The sequence below is a fragment of the Stegostoma tigrinum genome, chromosome 14 (genome assembly GCF_030684315.1).
Source record: "Stegostoma tigrinum isolate sSteTig4 chromosome 14, sSteTig4.hap1, whole genome shotgun sequence".
Lineage (NCBI taxonomy): Eukaryota > Metazoa > Chordata > Chondrichthyes > Orectolobiformes > Stegostomatidae > Stegostoma > Stegostoma tigrinum.
In genome coordinates this window covers 11,570,155-11,590,484 of record NC_081367.1, presented here as the reverse complement: position 1 = coordinate 11,590,484, position 20,330 = coordinate 11,570,155, and the positions used below count along the sequence as shown (strand labels likewise).

Below are 20,330 nucleotides of genomic sequence, written 5' to 3'. Positions count from 1 at the left end.
TAACTAAAGTTCTATAAAACTGCAGCATAACTTGCCTATTCTTATACTGAATGCCCCTTCCAATGAAGGCAAGCATGCCATAGGTCTTTTTTTCTTACTAACTTGTCTACCTGTGCTGTCATCTTCAGTGATTTGTGGGCCTGCACACTCAGATCCCTCTGCAAATCAATACTCCTAAAGGTTCTGCCATTCACTGTATAATTTTGTCCTTCCAAACACATCCAGTTTAAACTCCGTCTATCATTTTTCTGCCAATACCTCCAACTGATCTATATCCTGCTGTATCCTCTGACAATCCTCCCCATTGCCCACAAGTCCACTAGGATTGTGGGGATATTTTTGAGAAAATTATCCTGGGAAAATTCTTGAAGTCACAGTTCGTTCAACTAGTTCTAAAGTTCAGGGTCCCGAAAGATCAATAAGAATTTTGACGAGTGCAACAGAAATCAGTTGAGGCCACGTTGCTTTAAAGCAGAGATAAATATTGACAAGACTCATCATCATCATGTGGGGCAAACCTGGCATAGATTTTAAAGGAACTGCCAAATGCTACAATACCTTGTAAAAAGCCTTAATCAGATGGCATCTGCTTTTGGTGTTAGTTAAAATCCCATGCCACATCTTGTTCCATGTGTTGAATATTTGACTGAATGGCCTTTTGAAATAGTGTGTGAGGGATCTGACTGGAGGGTGAGATTGGATGGTGCAATATCCAGCAGGCACGTTTCCGAATATCACAGTTTCATTAACAATTCTAGGTCAGAAAGGGAAAAAAAAATCCCATTAAGGAACTGGTTTTACTGACGTGGACAAGTCAGTATCTGACCAAACATGAAATTAGTCCAAACTGATTCAGACAAAATTAGAGCTTTGGGACCTTTTTGGAGAAACAATGATGGAGGGATGACCATTAGTAAAACACGCTGGGGGAGGAGTCACCTTGAGAGGTAACGTTAAATTAGTGATACAGTGTGGGTCAACTGTGGTACACAATATTCAGCTCTATTCACCTTGATACCACGGATTAGAAGCAAGAGTATTTCATGGGCTGCCATCATGATACCACCCATGGAATTGCATTGCTAGTCAGAGCCTACATATTCAGGAATACTGGAACCAGAGAAGAGCAAGCCATGAGGAATTATTTGGTTTCAGATGGTGCAAGTGTATGTTAATAGATGTTCTCAGGGGTGTCAGCGTGTGTTGGGGTACGTGTGTGTGTTGGTTTTGTGCACATGTCGAGTATTTCCTGTTTACTACTCGGAGCAGGCAGCTCCATTCAGATGAAGAACAAACTGTGCTAGGGGGAAATACAGTTGTGCAAATGAGTGAAGAGAATTGGAGGCACTGCAGCTCACAGGAGGAACAATACGGGGAAAGTCGCAGTGTCGGAGGTGAGAAAGGCCAAAAGGATAATAAATGCTATCTGTTTGCTTCTAGGCCTCTGCGGGGATCAAGCCCAAGAATTTTGAAAAGATGCCGGACTTGATCGAGTATTACAAACAGGAGAACACGGGACTGGTGACGAACCTACGGTATCCGGTAGAAAGAGCAGAAGAAGTGGACGGACAGGAGGTGGCAGTAGGTAAAAGAGGGGAATTTCCCAAAACTGGGGCTAACATGTCCACAACTAAATTGTGTTTACGAGGTTTCCCCAAACAATTAAGAGAAGTATATGTACTGTGTACGGTGGTACTGAGTCATTTGAGGCTGGAGAGCGAGCCATCTTAGTTCCAGTCCCTGTTGTAGTGGCTGTTCTCATCCAGATCACAAAGGGAGATCTGTAGTTATCCTCATTGCTCTCGTACAAAGGGAAATGAGGCTTTATTTGGGTCTCTTACTTTAGAATACTGCCCAGGCCTGCAGTATGCGCCAGACAGAATTAGCTTATCTCTGGAAGACCCAGCCCTAAGAGCCTGCTGACACTGGTCAGTTAACATTGACATGCATGGGGCCAGGTCTGTAGGAGCTTTACCTGATTAGTTTGAGGTCAGCTGGCTGAGGGTCACTGGGCTGCGATGGGAGGGGTGTAACATTTTGGACTCTGTGTGAGATTCAGAGTGCCCAGGGTCAGGGACTGTGTCTCTGTCTCTGTCATGGGAGCGGTTCTGAACTTAGTGTCGACTGTGCTCCACCATGCGCCCCACCACACCCACCTCCACTATTCACATGAAGCTCACATCCAGCTAGCACCGATGTACCAGAAGCACCTTCAATTTGTTGCCTAGATTGGAACTCCTGTGACTGTGTTAGTCACCATTCTTATTTTACCGTTGGGCATTAGTTACAAGAAATTGATACCGATGCCTGTTCGCTTGATATTTTACAGGTGCTGCGAATGTTGTTGACTCCACTGCAAGGATTCGCAATGATACCAGCAGGTCCCTGGTCACTGAAATACTCGCCCAGCGCCTTGAACAAGTGGACGCTGCCATCTTGGCACAGTAACTGAGCACACGTCAGACACGGGGTGGGGTGGGGTGGGGGGCACGGGTAGTTCTAACAATCCTGGGGTATGGCGTGGGGCTTGGAAGGGGCCAGACTCCTGTATCTTTCAACCCTTCTCCATTAATGGCCACCCCTGTGAGTCACTCCCACCACATCCAATTCTCCACATACCCCACCAGCACTCCACCTCCCACAATGCTATACTACCGATACTAATGTCCCTCTCCCTCTGCCTCTGCCTCTCCCTTTCTTTCTCCCTCTCATTGCACTTCTCCCTCTTTCTGCTTATCTGTGTCTCTCGCTTCCTCTCTTAACATCTTGTGTTCTGACCCTCGGACCATTGTATGACACCCTTTACAGGAAAAAATAAAACACGTTTGGCTTTGTTTGTGAAGTTCTTCATGGGTTAGATTATCAATCATCATTCACAAGAGAGCCTCTCACTGGGAGAGAGAGCAAAACATTTTGGACTGTGACTGAGGCCCTAGGTTTATCTCTCTCACCTACCAACACCATTCAATTTGACATCTTCTTTCAAGGCACTCATCATCACCCCCCCCCACCCTGGGCTCAGTCAGTGGGTAAGAGGAAAAATGGGCAAAATGCACCACAAGGTGGTTCCCTCAATCTGTTTCCAAAGGGAAACAGCCACCCTCGCATTCCAATCATCATCCCCTCCAACTGGGAATGTGGGCAAAAAGGACCTCACCAGGTTTGGTACCACCAGACCTGGCTGCATCAAATCATTCTGTGTGGAATATGCCCTTCAGCACCTCAAGCCTGCACTGCCAAAAATACACTACCACCTATACCAGGCCCATTTCCTGCTGTCCAAGAGCTCATCCAAGTACTTTTTTTAAAGGTTGTGAGGGTTCCTGTCTCAATTGCCCTCCCAGACCACTTTGAGTGAGGAACACATTCCCACCAAACCCCTCAAACTCTTGTCTTCCAATTTCAAATGATGCCCCCTTTTTATTGACCCTTCAACCAAGGGGACCAGCTGCTTCCTATCCACCCTATCTATGTCCCCCATCATCACTATCTCTATCAGAATTCACCACCCCTTCATCTTTGTGCACTCCAAAGAAAACAACCTGAAATAATGCATCACCTTACAGTTATCAGGGTTATCTGACCAATCTGTTTATATCCTCACTGTCAACCACCTGGCTAATCTTCATGTCATTCACAAAGTTACTCTTCATCCCCCTGCCCCCCTTTATTCTCATCTAAATCATTTATGAATATTTCAAGAAATAAGGTACCTAGCACTGACCCCTGTGGTACACCACTGCAGCTTAGGCTTCAGTCACACTAACATCTAACTTGAGGCCACTGGTTAATGGCTGGATAAAGGGGACCCATTGGAGAGAGGCTATTTTTACCCAATGGTATCAGTGTATGGGCACTGGACCAAGTGATTGTTTCTCTTTAATTGCAGGGCTCCACAAGGTTTTTTTAAAGCCCTCTGTGACTACGTTGAGCGGGATGTGCTTAAGGATGCTGAAAACATAAATTCCTCATCAATGGACATGTTACAGCTGCGGCTCTTGCTCAGTTTACTCACTAAAGGCCTCAGCAGGTAGGGCCTGCGTCCTGTACAGGCAGTCCGGCTGAACAAGATCTGAACCTTCTTCAGCTTGCCCATACCTTCTTATAAATTCTGCAACCCTCGCAAAGATCTGCAGCTTTCTCTGCGATATTTGTTGTGTATTTTCACCATCTGCGTTCTCATCAGAACCAACTTATGTTGACCTATTTTTCTAACCAACCTGTTCAGAGATGTTCTTAGACACCTCTGGAGTAGGTGGGATGTGAACACGGACTCCCTGCTCCAGTGGTAGGGACATTACTGTGGTGCCACAAGAGGTCCCCTTTCTATTTGTTGAGTGAATAAAATAGTTCCAGTTAGTATTAAAAGAATATCATATGATCAGACACTCAGTAAGTTTGATACAATGTAAAGCTGTCTCTTCACCGTCACACTATCAGCCCCAAGTCATTTACAGGGTGAATTAGACACAGAGGAAAACTTCTGCAACATTGTCCCATTAAATACTCCCAGGATGGGGACGACAGACTTCTGCCACATTGCTGAATGTCAGAAAAACCCATCTGGTTCACTAAAGATGGCAACTGCCATCCTTACCTGGCCTGGTCTACATGTGACTCCAGACCCACAGCAATGTGCTTGACTCTGTACTGCCCTCTGGGCAATTCGGGATCGGCAATAAATGCTGGCCTAGTCAGCGACGCCCTCATCCTATGAATGACCGAAAAAAAACCCATCAAATGCTTTCATGTCAAGTACGTGTACAACATTGGTTAAATGCAAATAGTCAATGATTTAATCAACTACAAAATCCGAGTAACGTCAACTAATCACAGTGCCTGAAAAGCATCTGCCCACCAGGTCCTGCTTACTTAAATCTGGAAATAGCCAGTCTAGGGGACATCAAAGCACATACTTCAAATGCACCTCGAAGGCCATCCTTGACTGGGTTTTTTTACAAACTGTTCACAATAATGACAACTGTCCGTCAAGCTGCAGCATGTTTCAAGTTCAAAAGCCTTCGTGATGAGGTAGATTGGTCACCGAGGGAACAGAAAGTGAGGCAAATTCTGCTCTCTGTGTCCTAGCACCTTGTGAGATGTGCTGCTGTGAAAGCTAATAGGTCCATGGTCAGGCAAACGGTCTGCTTGGTTGCATGTGGACCCATGGCAGGAACTGTCAACCCTGAATAAAGTCTTCCTCAAATTGAGGGAAGGCTGAGATGCAAAATGAAATTCCTTCTGTTGTTGTGTAAAACATTCCCAGGACAAGTACAAACTGCACTAAATATATTCTCGTGTTGCATTTCCCATCGAATACTTCCAGCTTGGGAGTGACGCAGATTAAATACAAAGTAAAACTGTCTCTAAATACTTTGAGGTGATTGAGTAGCATAATTTAAATATATTGCAAATCTCCATCTAAACTGGTAAATCAAATGCTCTGAGAGCAGTCACAGTACGTAGCAGATACAGAGTAAAGCTCTTTCTGTACACTCCCTTCAAATAATTATAGGTTATACAGAATAAAATTATATTCATATCATATATTTCCATATTATTCCTGCTTCCAATTGCTCACTCCAAAAGTAAATCTGAATTTCAAGCTCTGATGCTGGTAAATTTGTGCCCTATCTGGATGAAATATTTCAGGTGGTGAGACTCTTCACTGTGCTGGATTCCCTCTAAAATGTGCTCCTTTTGCAAATCAAGTCACCAGCAGTTGAGGTTTATGAAGCATTTTCTTCAACTTTTTGGCATCTGACCTTTTGACTTAGCTGCAGTGAGCTTTGAACACTCAGTGCTGTGTAGTTATCATAAGGTCATTTATCGTTCTTTCCCACCTCAGCTGCAGGTTTCGGAGTTGTTCCCACTGTTTGGCCGTCACCTGTGACCGACATCAGGAGCACTTGCCAGTTCACGTAATCGGAGCGATTTGTCGGTGCCCTTTAGAACGCTCTTCTTGTTGAGTCACTCTGCCAAGCTGCCTTGACAGCTTGTGGATTGGGGCACTGCTCTTTCTTTGCCAGCCATGTGGGCACCGATCCCCAAGTTCAATTCCTGTGTGTAGTGGTCGGAACTGGCAGTGGTCCTTATAAGTCGGAGTAAGGGGGAACCCAAAGAAACTGAGTGGCTCAGTGATCAAATGTGTGTTTTAAAAACCTGTTGATTGTATCAAAGGCAGGGAAGACAGAAGTCCAGGGTTGCCCTCATTTTGAGACCTTGAGAAAGTCTGAGTTGGAGCAGGTATGTCATCACCCTCGAAAACAAAGTTGCTGGAAATGCTCAGCAGATCAGGCAGCACATGTGAAGAAAAAAATAGTTAATGTTTTGGGTCTTTTGACCCTTCTCCAGTTGTCTAGTTCTGTTCTGAGGAAGGGTCACTATACCCGAAACATTAACTCTTTTTTTTTCCTTTTCAAATGCTGCCAGATCTGCTGAGCTTTTCCCGCAATTTTGTTTTTGCTCCTGATTTACTGCATCCGCAGTTCTTTCGGTTTTTATGTAATCGCCCTCGGTGTTTTCTTTTACCAGTGAAAGTGTAAAGAGAAGGAAGACTCTGTAGGATGGTCAGATTTAGGGACAGTGTATTAGGAGTTTTCAGGAGACCAACATTCAAAGTAAAATTGAAAAAGGAGGGAATTATCCAGGAAAATTATCCAAGGAGGAATGGATTGAAAGATAAAGGTGAAAATGGTTAACTGTGAGTTGCCAGACAAGCTTTTCCTTCTACACTGTAAGGCAAAGGTTAGGAGAGGTTGTTGAGATATTGGAGAAGGATTTGCATCTTGGACAAAATCTGGTCCAGTTACTGTGGGGAAAGCAAGCATAGGGAATGAAAGAGGGAATTAAGCGTGTTGATAATAAATGTAAGATACAGGCGTGGAGCAAGCCATTCATAAAAATCGCATGAAAAGAATCACTTTAGAGTCTAACATCTGCCCGTCGCAAGATACAGAAGGAAAAGGCTAGGGAGAGTGAAAAAAATATTGGGGGCTGCACTGAACTGAGTGTGTCTTAACTTGTCCCCATCTCCAGTCTTGTGCTTAGTTGTCCCTCTGCTTTTGCTTTCTGTAAAATTTTATTATTATTGCTTCATCCTCTTTAGGACTGAAAGGGTTTCCCAAATACCAGTTTGCAGTTTGGGGTCAGTTTGTTGTACCTTCCCTTAGCTGTATGTGTTTGTTTGCTCTGTGGGTTTTTAATCCCCTCTTATTCACTGCGCTGAAGGAGATTACTCTCGGTGGAGCCAGGCTTCCCCAAATGAAAACCATCCTCTTGTAGATCAGGCCTCATCCAGTGTCCAGTGTTCTGGGCATGTGTGACTGGGCACTTTGTCCAGACTGGTTTTGATAAATCAATTGAATTACTTCGATATCACTTCTAGCTGAGATCTGTAACTCCACTCAGCATAAAGCTTGTATTATAGAGCTCTGTGAAGTACTTTTTACCGATAGCAGCCCTGTGACTGTGAATGAAATAGTGTTTGACGTTCACATTCCTGGACACTGCACTCATGGGGCTGGGCTTGTCTGCTCATCCCTCTCATGTTCTTCAATGCTGTGTGATTCCAGACAATTTTTTTTTCCCCTTCTGTTTGCTTTTGGCTTACCTGAAGGGTTGAAGGAAAGTTGTTTCACACTGTGTGTACTGCCTGCCGTGAACCATTGTCTCATTACTTATGTTTGCATTTCAGCGAGCTAATCCAGACAATGTCTGCACTGGAGACATCTCAGAGCCTGCTGGACAACCAGCCAGCCCCTGGAGGGAGCGTACAGAATCAGGTACCATTGCAATGTACACACTTCATGGGGTTCACTAAATAATGGTGTTGAGTTCAATGCCAACCAGATTTTGGAAGCGTTAGATAATGGGGCTCACTGATGTCATGCAATAGGTGTTGGAGCTGTCCGTTCAGCCCTTTAAGAATGCTTCTCTGTTCAATAACTCAATAGCTGTTATTTGACTTCAGTTTCACAGGTTTCAGGCCATTTTGAATCCCTGGGTTAATTTAATGGTCGCTCGCCCCCTTTTTCCACAGGATTAAAGTATTGGCTGGTCACCTATAGTGTAGCCCCTGGCTTGCAGCTAAGAGGTGAGCAAGGGGTTATAGGAGCCCATCATGGTTGGGAGGTAGGGTGACAGAGACCAGGCTGGGGACAAGGTGAATTCCACTGGAAGAGACTGCAGGAAAACTGTTGCTCCTTCTCCCTACAGGTACGGAGAGACACTGGGCGGTAATGCCACTGAACTAAAAATGCAGAGGGCCTAATTAATAATCCAACGGCAAGATCTTATTACAACAGCTGGCAGAATGTGAACTCAATGAATAAGTCATGTGTAAAAATCTAGTTTCCGTCTCATTGTCACTATTCCCATCATTACTTGTCTACCTGATTCAGTAACAGCCTTAAGGGAAGGAAATTTGCCATTCTTATCCGATCTGGCGTCTCTGAGATTAAGACAAAGCAATGGGGTTGACTCTTAGCTGTCCTCGGAAGTTTTCTATTGGCCCCTTCAGTCAGGGCAGTTAGGACTGGCAATAAGTGCAAGCCTTGCAATGGGAAAAGGACTTCCAAAGGAAGTGGCTGCTCTCTCTCAATCTGGAGGATTTCTGTCTTTCACAAGGTTTTGATGTCTGAGCCTCTGGAAGCTGTCTTAGCCTCACTTTAAGATCCTAATAATGTCATAAAACTCTGATTATGTAAATGTTGTGTACTTTCTGTAGGTCCTTTGACCTATTCTGCAAAGTCAGAATGGTGGGACTAGGTTAATGTTCTCATGCATAAGTAACTTGCCTATTACTACTTGACCACCGAACAGCGAGCGTTAAAATCTGCCCAATATTTTAATGCAGAGCAATCACATGGACTGGTTGAAATAGGGGCTCGTAATTAAGGTTTATTTTTCGACATCACTAAAAGGCTGATATGCTTACAGTGCATTCTGATATAATTGACCATAACAGTTGGACACATTGAAACAAAAATTTAACAAGTGGATTTTTTAGCCCTTTACTGGAAGAAAGCATGTGCAGTGACACTTGGAAAAGGAGAATCTCCATCTGCATCATGTTCTTCCCCTGCCTGTAGGATATATTTTGGGAATGTTTCTTGTTTTGTGTCTGCAGCAAGGAAAATCTTGTCAAAACACAGTGCATAGACCCAAGTGGGTTGCATGTGCATCACAAGTCACATACTTTACAATTCCACACTCTCTTTTTGTTCCACTTCTCTGGTTATGGTAACACCGCAAGCCAATTATTTTGAGGCAAACACCTAGCCATATTTAATTTGTCGCAAACACTGAAACCTGTACTCCCCACTGAGTTCAACTGCATAGAAATAGCTAGAGTTAAAATGCCCTCAGGGCCTTCATTTCAGCTGGGATCTGGGACGATTTGAAATCAGACACAGCAACAAACGTGCCTCATGTTTCATAACTGCTGGGTAGGTGTTGTTTGATCTTGATCAATTTCATTGGGGAGATCGAAGGGCTTTTCTTTTACAATCTGTTTTAATTTATTTCTCAGAACATTTTTGCATCCCCTATGTTGAGGCAATGCATCACGCGTCTTCCACATAAAGAAAGACTTGCATTTCTACAGCATTTTTCATGACCACGTAAGTCCCGAAGATTTTGCAGCTGTTTGAGGTCCTTTTGAAGTGTAAGTCATGGTTGCAATGTGGGCCCATCCTGTCAGATGACCGATGGAGTAATGCCGGTGCCAGAGCAGGTACAGAATGCCACATAGTGAAGTCACTTCACCTGGTTTTGGTGAGCCAAAGTGCCAATTGTCTCCCAGTGATGGCATATGCTGAGTACGCCCACCTGGTCCCAGCCGTGGACATTCCTGAGCACCGCCCACTGGTCCAGCTGGTAGTGCCATCAGCCTGGAAAGACCCCTTCCCTAGTTCCAACAAGTACAAAGTATCATCCCTTTTCATCCACTGTGTACTTGCTAATTTGTAGTGTAATTATACTTCAGAGTGATTTGACATTAACCTATCACTTTGAGATATTTGGATGAGTTAATAAGGTACCACAAATAAAAACATGTTTTTTTTCCAGTGAAACTGGGTCGCCTTGTTATTTGTAGACAAATTGGATTCCACATGCAGTTGATGGAAAACAGGAAATGTTTTTCTTCGAAGGTGCTTATTCGTGAGGCAGGTGTTTCTGTTCATTCAACCAGGGCTCGTAAAGCCAACCCATCATGGGACAAATTAAGTGTACCCCGTGAGATGTTTCCTGGGGCATGCCAGGGCTTGTCATCTGCACAACATCACACGTTGGCATTCAAACCCATCCTTAACCCACAACACTTGCTGTTGTTTCAAACTGCTGTTTTCGCAACTGGGAAATTTTTGATAGATCAGTCCCACACCTCCATCTTAGCTTCACACCATATCCCTCATTCCTCACTTTTTTTTGTAATTCCTACTTTAATCCCATGAATGAATCGGTGGCCAGACCACTATTTATGGCCCATCCCAAACTGCTCATAAACAATGTGAGGATCAAGCTATTTTCTCCACAACTGAGTGGTTTGCCAGGATATTCCTTGCAATAGATCAGAGTTGACCGCATTATCATGGGTCTGGAGGTGTGTATAGACCAGACTGGGTGAGCATGGCAAATCTCCACCCCTAATTAATATTGATGAATGCGGTGGGATTCATTACCATGCAGAAATGATCACCTCAGTCATGCTCAGACTTGTGTTTTAATCTTATTTGTAGATTAATTTAATCCAAAGAATAAAACTTCCACAGCTGGTTGGATTTGAACTTGTCTCTGGTTGACAAGTCCTTAGCAGTACAATTTAAAGCTACTTGCCCACCTTTCTTGTTAAATCCTTTAAACCCAGTAATTAACCCACTCACGTTTATCCCTCAATTTCTTCTCATTGATTTTTTAACATCTTTACCCAGTGTGCTTCAGCGTCACTGCCGAGTATAAAGTCCATTGTCAGTTATCATTGAGCTAAAATGATGCATTGGATTTTCCTCTTTTATTACTAATTTCCTTATTTGTAACTTGTACAGAATAAACCAGCAATTTCCTCTGCTGCTTTAAGCCATTTTTTTCCCCATTACTGGAAAAATCTACAACCTCATGCCTCAGTAGATTACCCCCCCCCCCCCCCCCCCCCACCACACCTGATACCATCAAACCAGGGGATCAACCCTGGTTCAATGGAGACTGCAGGAAGGTATGCCAAGAGTGGCACCGGGCATACCTGAAATTGAGGTGCCCACCTGGTGAAACTGCCCAACAGGACTACTTGCACACCAAACAGCATAAGCAGCAAGTGATAGACAGTTGAGCAATTCCACAATCAACAAATCCGATCTGAGCTCTGCAGTCCTGCCATATTCGGTTATGCATTGTGCTGGACATTAACCAAATTCACTTGAGGACGCGTCTCTGCACTTATCTTCATCCTCAAGAAGTGGGAAGCCCAAAACATCATTGCAAAAGATAAAGCTGAAGTATTTGCAACAGTCTTCAGTCAGAAGTGCCAAGTGGGTGATTCATCTTGGCCTTTGACAATATCCCCAGCCTTATAAATACTGCTCATCATTCAATTCGATTCACTCTTTGTGATGTGAAGAAATGGTTGGAGATGCTGGATACTGCAACGGCTATGGGTCCTGACAACATTCCAGAAATACTAGTGAAGATTTGTGCTCCAGAGCTTGCCACTCTCCTAGTCAAGCTCTTCCAGTACAGCTACCCTGGCATCTACCTGACAATGTGGAAAATTACCCAGAGTGCATTCTGTTTACAAAAAGCAGGACAAATCCCATTACTGCCCCATCAATCTACTCTTGATCACCAGTATAGTGATGGAAGCTGTTTTCAACAGTACCAGCATCAGCACCTGCTCAGTGACGCCTAGTTTGGGTTCCACCAGGACCACTCAACTCCTGACCTCAATTCAGCCTTGGTTCAAACATGGACAAAAGAACTGGGTATAGCTGTTGGAGGCCAGTCGTCTCAACTCCAGGATGGTGTCCTAGGCCTAACTAGTTTCAGCTAACGTGTGTTCCATCGTGATGTCAGAGGTGGGGATGTGCAATCATCAGCGATGTTTAGCACCAATCATGATCCCTCAGAAACTGAAGCTTCCATGTCCAAATGTAGAAATGTCAAGGCTTGGGCTGATAAGTGGCAAGTGACATTCATGCATCACAAGTGCTAGACAACATCTGTTATTGGAGATGGTCAATTTAACCATCACCACTTGACATTCAATAGTATTACCATTGCTGTATTCTCTGATACCAACATCCTGGGGTTATCATTGACCAGAAACTAAGTGGACTCGCCAAATAAATATAGCAGACACAAGAGCAGTTCAGAGACCTAAAGAATACTGTGGTAACACACCTCCTGAGTTCTCAAGGCCTGTCCACCATCTACAGGGCATAATTCAGGAGTGTGACGGAATGCTCCCCAATTGTCTAGATTGGTGCAGCTCCAACAACACTCAAGAAGCTTGACACCATCCAGGACAAAGCAGCCCGCTTGATTGGTACCAAATCCAGAAATATTCACTCCCTCCACCACTGCACTCAGCATACCATCAACAAGATGCATTGCAGAAATTCAAAATGCGCCATGGACGTAACTTCTGAACCCATGACTATTTGAATCTCGAAGGGCAAGGGGATTAGATACATGGGAACACCACCACTTACAAGTTCCCTTCCAAGCTACTTACCATTCTGATTTGGAAATATATCACTATTCCTTCACTGTGGCTGTGTCAATATCTTGGAATTTCCCCCCTCACAATTGGACTGTGGGTCTACCTGCACCAAATGGATTGCAGTGGTTCAAGCTCGCCATCACTTCCTCAAAGGCATGTCGGGATGAGCAATAAATATTGGCTTACCCAGCTACATCCCATCAGTTGAATAAAGCTGTTTACTCTGACTTCCTGTTCCTCAATCACTTTGAATAAAACATCTTCAAGTCGTTCCAAAACCTCACCTGCTGTACTTCTGCAATCTCCTATTTCATAGAATCCTATGCATCCATTTTGCTATTTGTGGCAGACCTTTGAGCTGTCTAATTAACTCTCTGATAATGTAGGTCTCTCTCTCTCTCTCTCTCTCTCTCTCTCTCTCTCTCTCTCTCTCTCTCTCTCTCTCTATCTTCCACCACCCCCCCCCCCCCCCCCACCACCCCATGCTAACTCTCTATCAACTCAAGCTTACAGAGGTTTTTACAAAGTGGGGAAATTCATTGACCTTGAGCTTCCCTCAAATGTTGGTTCGTGTCCATGTTTCACTTTACGATAGAAATTATTTGAAGCTCCTTTCAGCACTTCCTGCTGTGGCAGTAGCTTCAAATAAAACTCTCCCTTTTTCTCAAATAAGCATTAATCTCTTGTTTTAATCTTGCTGCAGCTTAGCGGTGAAGGGTTTGTATCTCATTCTTCTTTGCTGCACAGCAATTGATGGCAAGAACTCAGTAAAAATAACTCTGGGGGAAGTCACAACCAACAACGAAAGACTGTCTTGCAGTCTCAGCAGGGGTGTTTTGTCTTTTGTACTGTAATATCCAGTAAGACACTCAAAAAACCTATGAAGGATTTCTCTTCAAGTATTACCACTCCCAAGGCCAGTCACCTTTTGATCGCTGACTGTCCCTGCCTAGTCTTTTTTCTCAGTGAATTTTCAATATACAGGACAGTGTACTTTGACCTCTCCGCCAACCCCACTCTACCTCCAGCCCCTGGTCGGCTATCTTTAAAAGGCCCTAGGTGGCTAAGTAACATGCCACAACCCACACCAAGCCTTTCCAGCTGAGAGCAACCAACCCATTGTGGATCTAAAGTGCTGGAGTTTGCTGGTCTGTAGGGTTGAGTTTAACACTGGGAAGTCCAGTTCCCAACTCGCCAGCATAGCAAGGTAGCTGTGGGACGGTTATAGTTGGATTGTACCACCGGGAAAAAAGGTTTTTGAGTATTGCCAAGAAAGGCCTGCATTTTTTGTTTTTTGGTACCTTTCACAAGTATGGAACATCCCAATACACCTGGTAAAAATACCTTTGTTTTAAGTGTGTCTATGGTATGAAATGCTGCAGCTGAATTGCTCCCAGCAAGATCCAAGAAACTGTGGACCATCTGTTCTGGGTGATGTTGGCAGTGGGATTAAAATTGAGCAGGACCCTGCCTTCCTGAAAGGAAGTATTTTTGTGGGATTTCCTTTTTGAGGTGGCATGCAAGACCTCATCCGAAGGACAGCCTTGCTGACTGTGCAATACTTGGTCAGTGTTGTACTGGGGTGGTCAGCCAGGATTTCATGCTGAAGCATTTGCAATGAGACTGGGAGCCCGGGTCTTTCTGATTCAGAACCAGGCATGCCACCAACTGACTTACAGCTGGCTCTTAGAAAGAGCGACTGCCAAGGACTGTGAGCAAAGAAGTGCCAGACAGCAGCCTACTTTTCAGCATTATTTTGGCTGCCCTTCTCCTCTTTTGCTTAGCTCACCTGTCAGCAGGAAGCAGGCTTCAGTGTCAGTGTGAATCTTTCTTGATGATTGCCACCAATTGGCTATTGTGAGGCAATCAGGTAACTTTGGTTCTCTTGAGAACCTTTTATCAGCCCTTTCTTGTGTGTGTTACACGTCACTTTCGCTGGGCGGATTGCCAGAAAAGTTTCCCTGGACGTGCTGCTGGCATTACAAACGTGCAGTTCCACCTGTAATGAGTCTGCAGAGCAACCTGTCTGGGAACCTAATGTCTGTGTCAGTAGTAGCAGACGGCTGTGACTGTTTGATGCTGTGTGACACAATGTCTCTGCAGTGAGAGTTTGCATCCTCCAGCTTCCTCCTTTTGTATTTCTTTCATTGTGCTGACTCATGACTGGGTTACTTACTGGGAGTTTCCAACCTGAATTGACACACCGTGGTTGACAGGGGACCCCATCTTCTCCCTGGTGGTTAACCTCCCCACCACACCCCCCTGCCCCACTCCCACCAACCGCCCAACTCGCCAGCCTCACAATTAACACAGGTTAGGGTCTGCCTGACTGGTCCCAGTGAGTACAATCAAGCCACTTTCACTTACTAGCCTCCTGCTGGCCCTGGCTACCTGCAGTCCCAGGTTTGGCCACCACTTTTGGTGGCGCTGCTGGGCCTGAAGGTCTGTGGCTGTCTGGTGGGTGGCTGGGTCTTGGCCTGACTGCCTGACGAATGTGAAAGACAATCGGAGCTTCTGAGACTGACTCACTAAGGTAGCTGACTTCCAGCCCACTACCTTGGGTACAGTGCCAATCAGCAAAACCGCCGCCAGCCACCATGGCATGATGCTTCTATGAAGCATCACTGCACGATTATTATGGCTATAAAAGAGAGGACAGTACGCTGCCCAATATACCCTTTTTTTTGAATAAATAGTCAATTAGTGGTAAGGAACATGAGTATTGCTGAAAAAAAGCACATTTTGTCAAAGCTTTTCCTCTTGCACTCATCAGGACATTTCACAAGAATGCTAATTAAAGGGGGTAAAAAAAAAGCATACAGCAAAGAGCACAGATTGGTAGGAAAGTGGACTGTGGTAGAATAATTTTCATGGAGAATGTAGCTATTAATTGACAAATAACAGCCAGGCTTTATTTATTTTTGTTTACCAGGCAGGTTGACCTTGACTGAGATTCCTCTACGAAATGAGCCAGTGGTTGACTCTTGCCTATTTTGTGGTTCTGTAACAGGGACAGTGCATCAACATATTCTTTCTGTGTACAAAGAACAGGGTTCTGCAACAAGTATACACAAGTGCACCACACTGCGAGTTTGACTGACAATTCTAGAGTAATTGCCAACTTATTTTCTTGCAAATTCAGGATTATCCAGCAAATATTGTCCAGTTGCAGAAATGTATCCAATGTGAGTCAGTTTGGTTGTGCAAGAACAGACTGGTTAGATAAAACCAGTACTCTGCTTGTTTGTTGTGAACTGCTGAAGGGACATGCTGGTTGATACGTTCCACCAGTCTCTCAGACATACGTCCTTCATAACTGGTATCACACAGGCATTGAAAATCATATACCACATAACTTACTTGTGTGAGAGACAGAATGTGGTTGTGGCTGGACAGCAATAAGCCAGATATCCTTCCTCAGATAAGGCTAACAAAATTGCACATAATACTCCTGATGTGGTCTCACCAAGGCCCTGTACAATTGCAGCAAGAAAGCCCTGCTCCTGTACTCAAACCCAGTCGCTATGATAGCTGACATAATATTTGCCATCTTCACCACCAGCTGCTCTTGCAATGCTTACTTTCTGTATCAAGAATACCAAGGTCTCACTGTACCTCCACCTTTTCCCAACCTATCATCATTCAGATAAGAGTCTGTCTTCCTGTTTTGCTACTAAAATGGATAAGCTCACATTTATCCACGTTATATTTCATCTGCCATGGATTTGCCCCCTCACTCATCTTGTCCTACACACCCTTGAAAAGAGAGCTGAATTCCAGAGGTGAAGTGAAGAGTGAGTGCCCTTGATATCGAGGCAGCATTTAGACCATAAGACATAGGAGCCGAATTAGGCCATTTAGCCCATTGAGCCTGCTCCACAGTTCAATCGTGGCTCATATGTTTTTCAGCCCCAATCTCCAGCCTTCTCCCGTAACTTTCATCTCTTCAATAATCAAGAATCTATCTTACCTCTGTCTTAAATATACTCAATGATTTGGCCTCTACAGCCTTCTGTAGCAATGCGTTCCACAGATTTGCGACTCTCTGGTTGAAGAAGTTCATCCTCATATTCATTCTAAAGGGTCAACCCCTCACTCTGGGGCTGCGCCCTTAGTGCCAAGTCTCTCGTACTAGTGGGCACATCTTCTCAACATCCACTGTATCCACGCCTCTCCGTATTCTGTACTTTTCAATGAGATCCCCCCCTCATCTTTCTAAACTCCATCGAGTACAAACCCTGAGTCATCAACCGCTCCTCATGTGACAAGCCCTTCATTCCCAGGATCATTCTTGTGAACCTCCTCTGGACTTTCCAAGTTCGGCACATCCTTCACTTGATATTGGCTGCAAGACTACTCAAATATTCCAAATGCTGCCAAGCAAGCATTGGGAAGCGCTGGAAAATTAAATCAGTGGGACAAAGGCAGAATCTTTCCACACCAGTGAGAGTCTATTCCAGCACAGAGTGATTGCTGGTGATCAGTCATCTCTGCAGTAGTCCTTCAGGGCAGTGTCCCAGGCCCAACCATCTTCAGCTGCTTCGTCAATGACCTTCCTTCCCTTTCCTACGATGGGAAGTGGGGATATTCACTGATGATTGCACAATGTTCAGCACCAGTCATGACTCCCCAGATACATTGGTGTGACCATTGCTGAATTTCCTAATATCAATATCCTGGGGATTGCTGTTGACAAGAAACTGAACTGGACCAGTCATATAAGTACAGGGATTTTAACTGCAAATCAGAGGCTGTAAATTCTGTGGCAAGGAACTCAGCTCCTGTCTCCCTGAAGCCTCTTCATAGTCTACCAGGTACAAGTCAGGAGTGTGTTGAAATATTCTCTAGTGGACGCAGCCCCAACAATACACTAAAAACTAAACGCCGTCAAGGGCAAAGAACCCCATTCACCACTTTGAGTATTTATTCCCTCCACCACCGATACACCTTAGCAGCAGTGTGCACTGTCTGCAAGATGCACTGCAGCAACTGATAAAGGCTAGCTTGACAGTACTTTCCAAACCCGTGATCTCTACTAGCAAGAAGAATAAGGACAACAGATAGATGGGAGCATCACTGCCTCCAGGTTTCCCTCTGAGCCACACAATATCCTGACATGGAACATTATTGCTTTTTTCACTGTTGCTGTATTAAAAACTTGGATCTTCCTGCCAAACAATACAGTAGGAGTTCTCATGGACTGCAGCAGTTCAAGGTAGCAGCTCACCATTAACTTTCGGAGGGTTTCAGGGAATGACAATAAATGTTGGCCTAGCTGGTGATACTTACAACAATTGAAAGTGTTTAAAAAAAAATGTGAGGAATAACAAAGAGGTTTTCTCTCTGTTCGCTGGATGTTATTTCTGAAATCTCTGGAGGTTAGCTATTTGTTCACAGAAGTTGATTTTCATTAGAATCTTACTTCTCCGCTCACTGAGGATTATTGCATGATTGTTGAAAATTACCTCCTCATTCAGTGGGGACTAACTGTCCATGCTCACACATTAAGTGAGAATGAAACCAGATGTTGCTATCAATTGAGTTGATATGTCCACATGGGAAGGAAAGCAGCATCGATTCACCTTTAATTGTGTTTGTTTCCAGATTGCTTCTGATGGGGGTGTCAGAAGATTGCTCTCAACAGCTGAAGACCTGAGCAGAATGCTCTCAACCATTGAGAACCAGGTATCTAGATATTTGCAAACTCGCACCAGAGTTAATATGGGAGATTGACTTCAAACACAGTAATTCATGTTGTCCTGCTCCCGGTCACTCATTAGGATTGACAATCTCGATGAGTGTGCACTATTCTGATGTGTATCTGAAAACCTGTTCCATGATCCCTTGTATACAGATCATAAAGGGTCTTGGTTTTTTTGATCCCTGATCTGTATTAAGCTGTCTGGTCTCAGTTAAGTCAATAGCAGGAGAGATACATATCTACCTTGAGAGATTCTGTCTTACATGACTCTTGGCCTGTCTCACACTCCTTCTTAACATTGAACCTGCTCATTGCAGTTCCACATGAAATCAAAGTTACTTTATTAAATACTTAACCAGTGCTTCATAACCTGAGCATAACTCGGGGCAACTCCACACATACTTACCCCAAGGTCACTAACTTCAGATGGTCACTTATTACGCCATGCATTATGACACTGAGCTACACAATTCGGGAGCAATTCGAGATCAGTAATCTTCTCCTGTCCTGACTTAGTCTGCTCCCATTGCAGAGGTCAGACGAGGTGTTACAAATTTTTATTTTCAGATTTTAAACACTGATTTCAAAATCTCCAAAGGGCACAAACCTGTCTTTTCCAGATTATTAGTCAGGGCAGCTATATTACTAAACCAATAATATAACAATTGTCCTGCAACACATATTCTCACAGTGCATGCGCACGAGGGATCAGGATGTGAGGGAGTACGAGCTCCATGGATCATAAGCCCAATAAGAGTTACCACCTTAGGACAGGAGATAAAACTGGCAAGCGAAGAAATGGGTAGGATCATGCTGATATACTGTCAGTCCAATTCTTTCCCTAATTTACATTGCACAGGTGAAAAATTTCGAGCCAGAGTCTCCGGACACAGATGTTGAAGGTCAACACTCTGAAATTGCACCAGTAACCTTTGAGGTAGGTACTTCTTGTGCTCCAGTGTTTTCTGGTCACAGTCTCCAAAACAAATGTTGTTGCTTAGAATCGAAAAAGTTTACAAAGACATTTCCCTCATGTCTTGAAACAAGTTGCCTTTTTAGAATCTGTATTGTCCCCGAACCCCCACCTTTCCAAAACAAAATCCCCTGCCCCTAAACCCTTTTACTCTTTGAAATGATCAATTGTCATTCTCAGATGCCATTTTCTGTTCAAACAGCAGCTCCTTAGTTTGAGCTAAAGAAGAACTGATTTACTCATAAGGATTCCTTTATCTTGCAGGTGAAATTGGACAGTTTTGGAATCTTCATGAAACTCCATTTGAAGGTGGACATAGAGCATGGGAAGTTAATTGTGAAGAAATCAAAGGATGGGCCAGAAGATAAATTTTACAGTCACAACAGAAGTAAGATTTCTACTCAATTTTCTGCTGCCTGTCCTGGCTACATTGCATTATCTGTGTGGTATTATTACTTAAATATTGATGCAAAAAGCTTATAAAGGGATTTATGGTTTGGCATTGCATTCAATGGTCTTCTAAACATGCCAAATGATGCCTCTCACAACAGATCTGTATGGTTATGAATGGCTTTTAGTTCTGCTGGGTACCTGTGTTCTTATTGGTGCCACTTAGCTGTCTTAAGGGTGTTGCAACTAATGGCTGCCCTTTGGCTATCTCTATGGTCACTGATACCTAATTGCTGTTTCAAGGGAATCCATGTGTTTTCTGCAGTTATCCTGAGTTATAGATTTACTAATTCCTTGAGAACAGAAATTTTGTGTCTTGTTTCCAATGATGTGCCACTAAGTTCTGAGAGATGTACCAAGTTCTTTGGATCTGGGACTCTGTACCCTGTGGCTGGCCATTGGCTGTTACCAGAACTTCAAATGCTCAAAGTGAGTCATGAAGAAAATGGTTTCCGTGTAGCTCCCTTCTCTCACTGGTACTACTTGTC

The 20,330-nt window shown here is 44.0% G+C and overlaps 1 protein-coding gene across 3 annotated transcripts in view; it reads left to right on the top strand.

Annotated features, from left to right (window-relative positions):
- The window catches only part of inpp5d (inositol polyphosphate-5-phosphatase D), a 121,275-nt gene that overhangs the window by 41,441 nt on the left and 59,504 nt on the right, over positions 1–20,330 (top strand). For all 3 annotated transcript variants that reach the window (XM_048542193.2, XM_048542195.2, XM_048542194.2), the window contains exons 3-9: positions 1,441–1,585; positions 2,330–2,444; positions 3,890–4,030; positions 7,697–7,784; positions 18,323–18,403; positions 19,279–19,356; positions 19,657–19,780. In XM_048542193.2, coding sequence (XP_048398150.2) covers positions 1,441–1,585; positions 2,330–2,444; positions 3,890–4,030; positions 7,697–7,784; positions 18,323–18,403; positions 19,279–19,356; positions 19,657–19,780 — 772 coding nt within the window. The remainder of the gene's footprint in view (positions 1–1,440; positions 1,586–2,329; positions 2,445–3,889; positions 4,031–7,696; positions 7,785–18,322; positions 18,404–19,278; positions 19,357–19,656; positions 19,781–20,330) is intronic.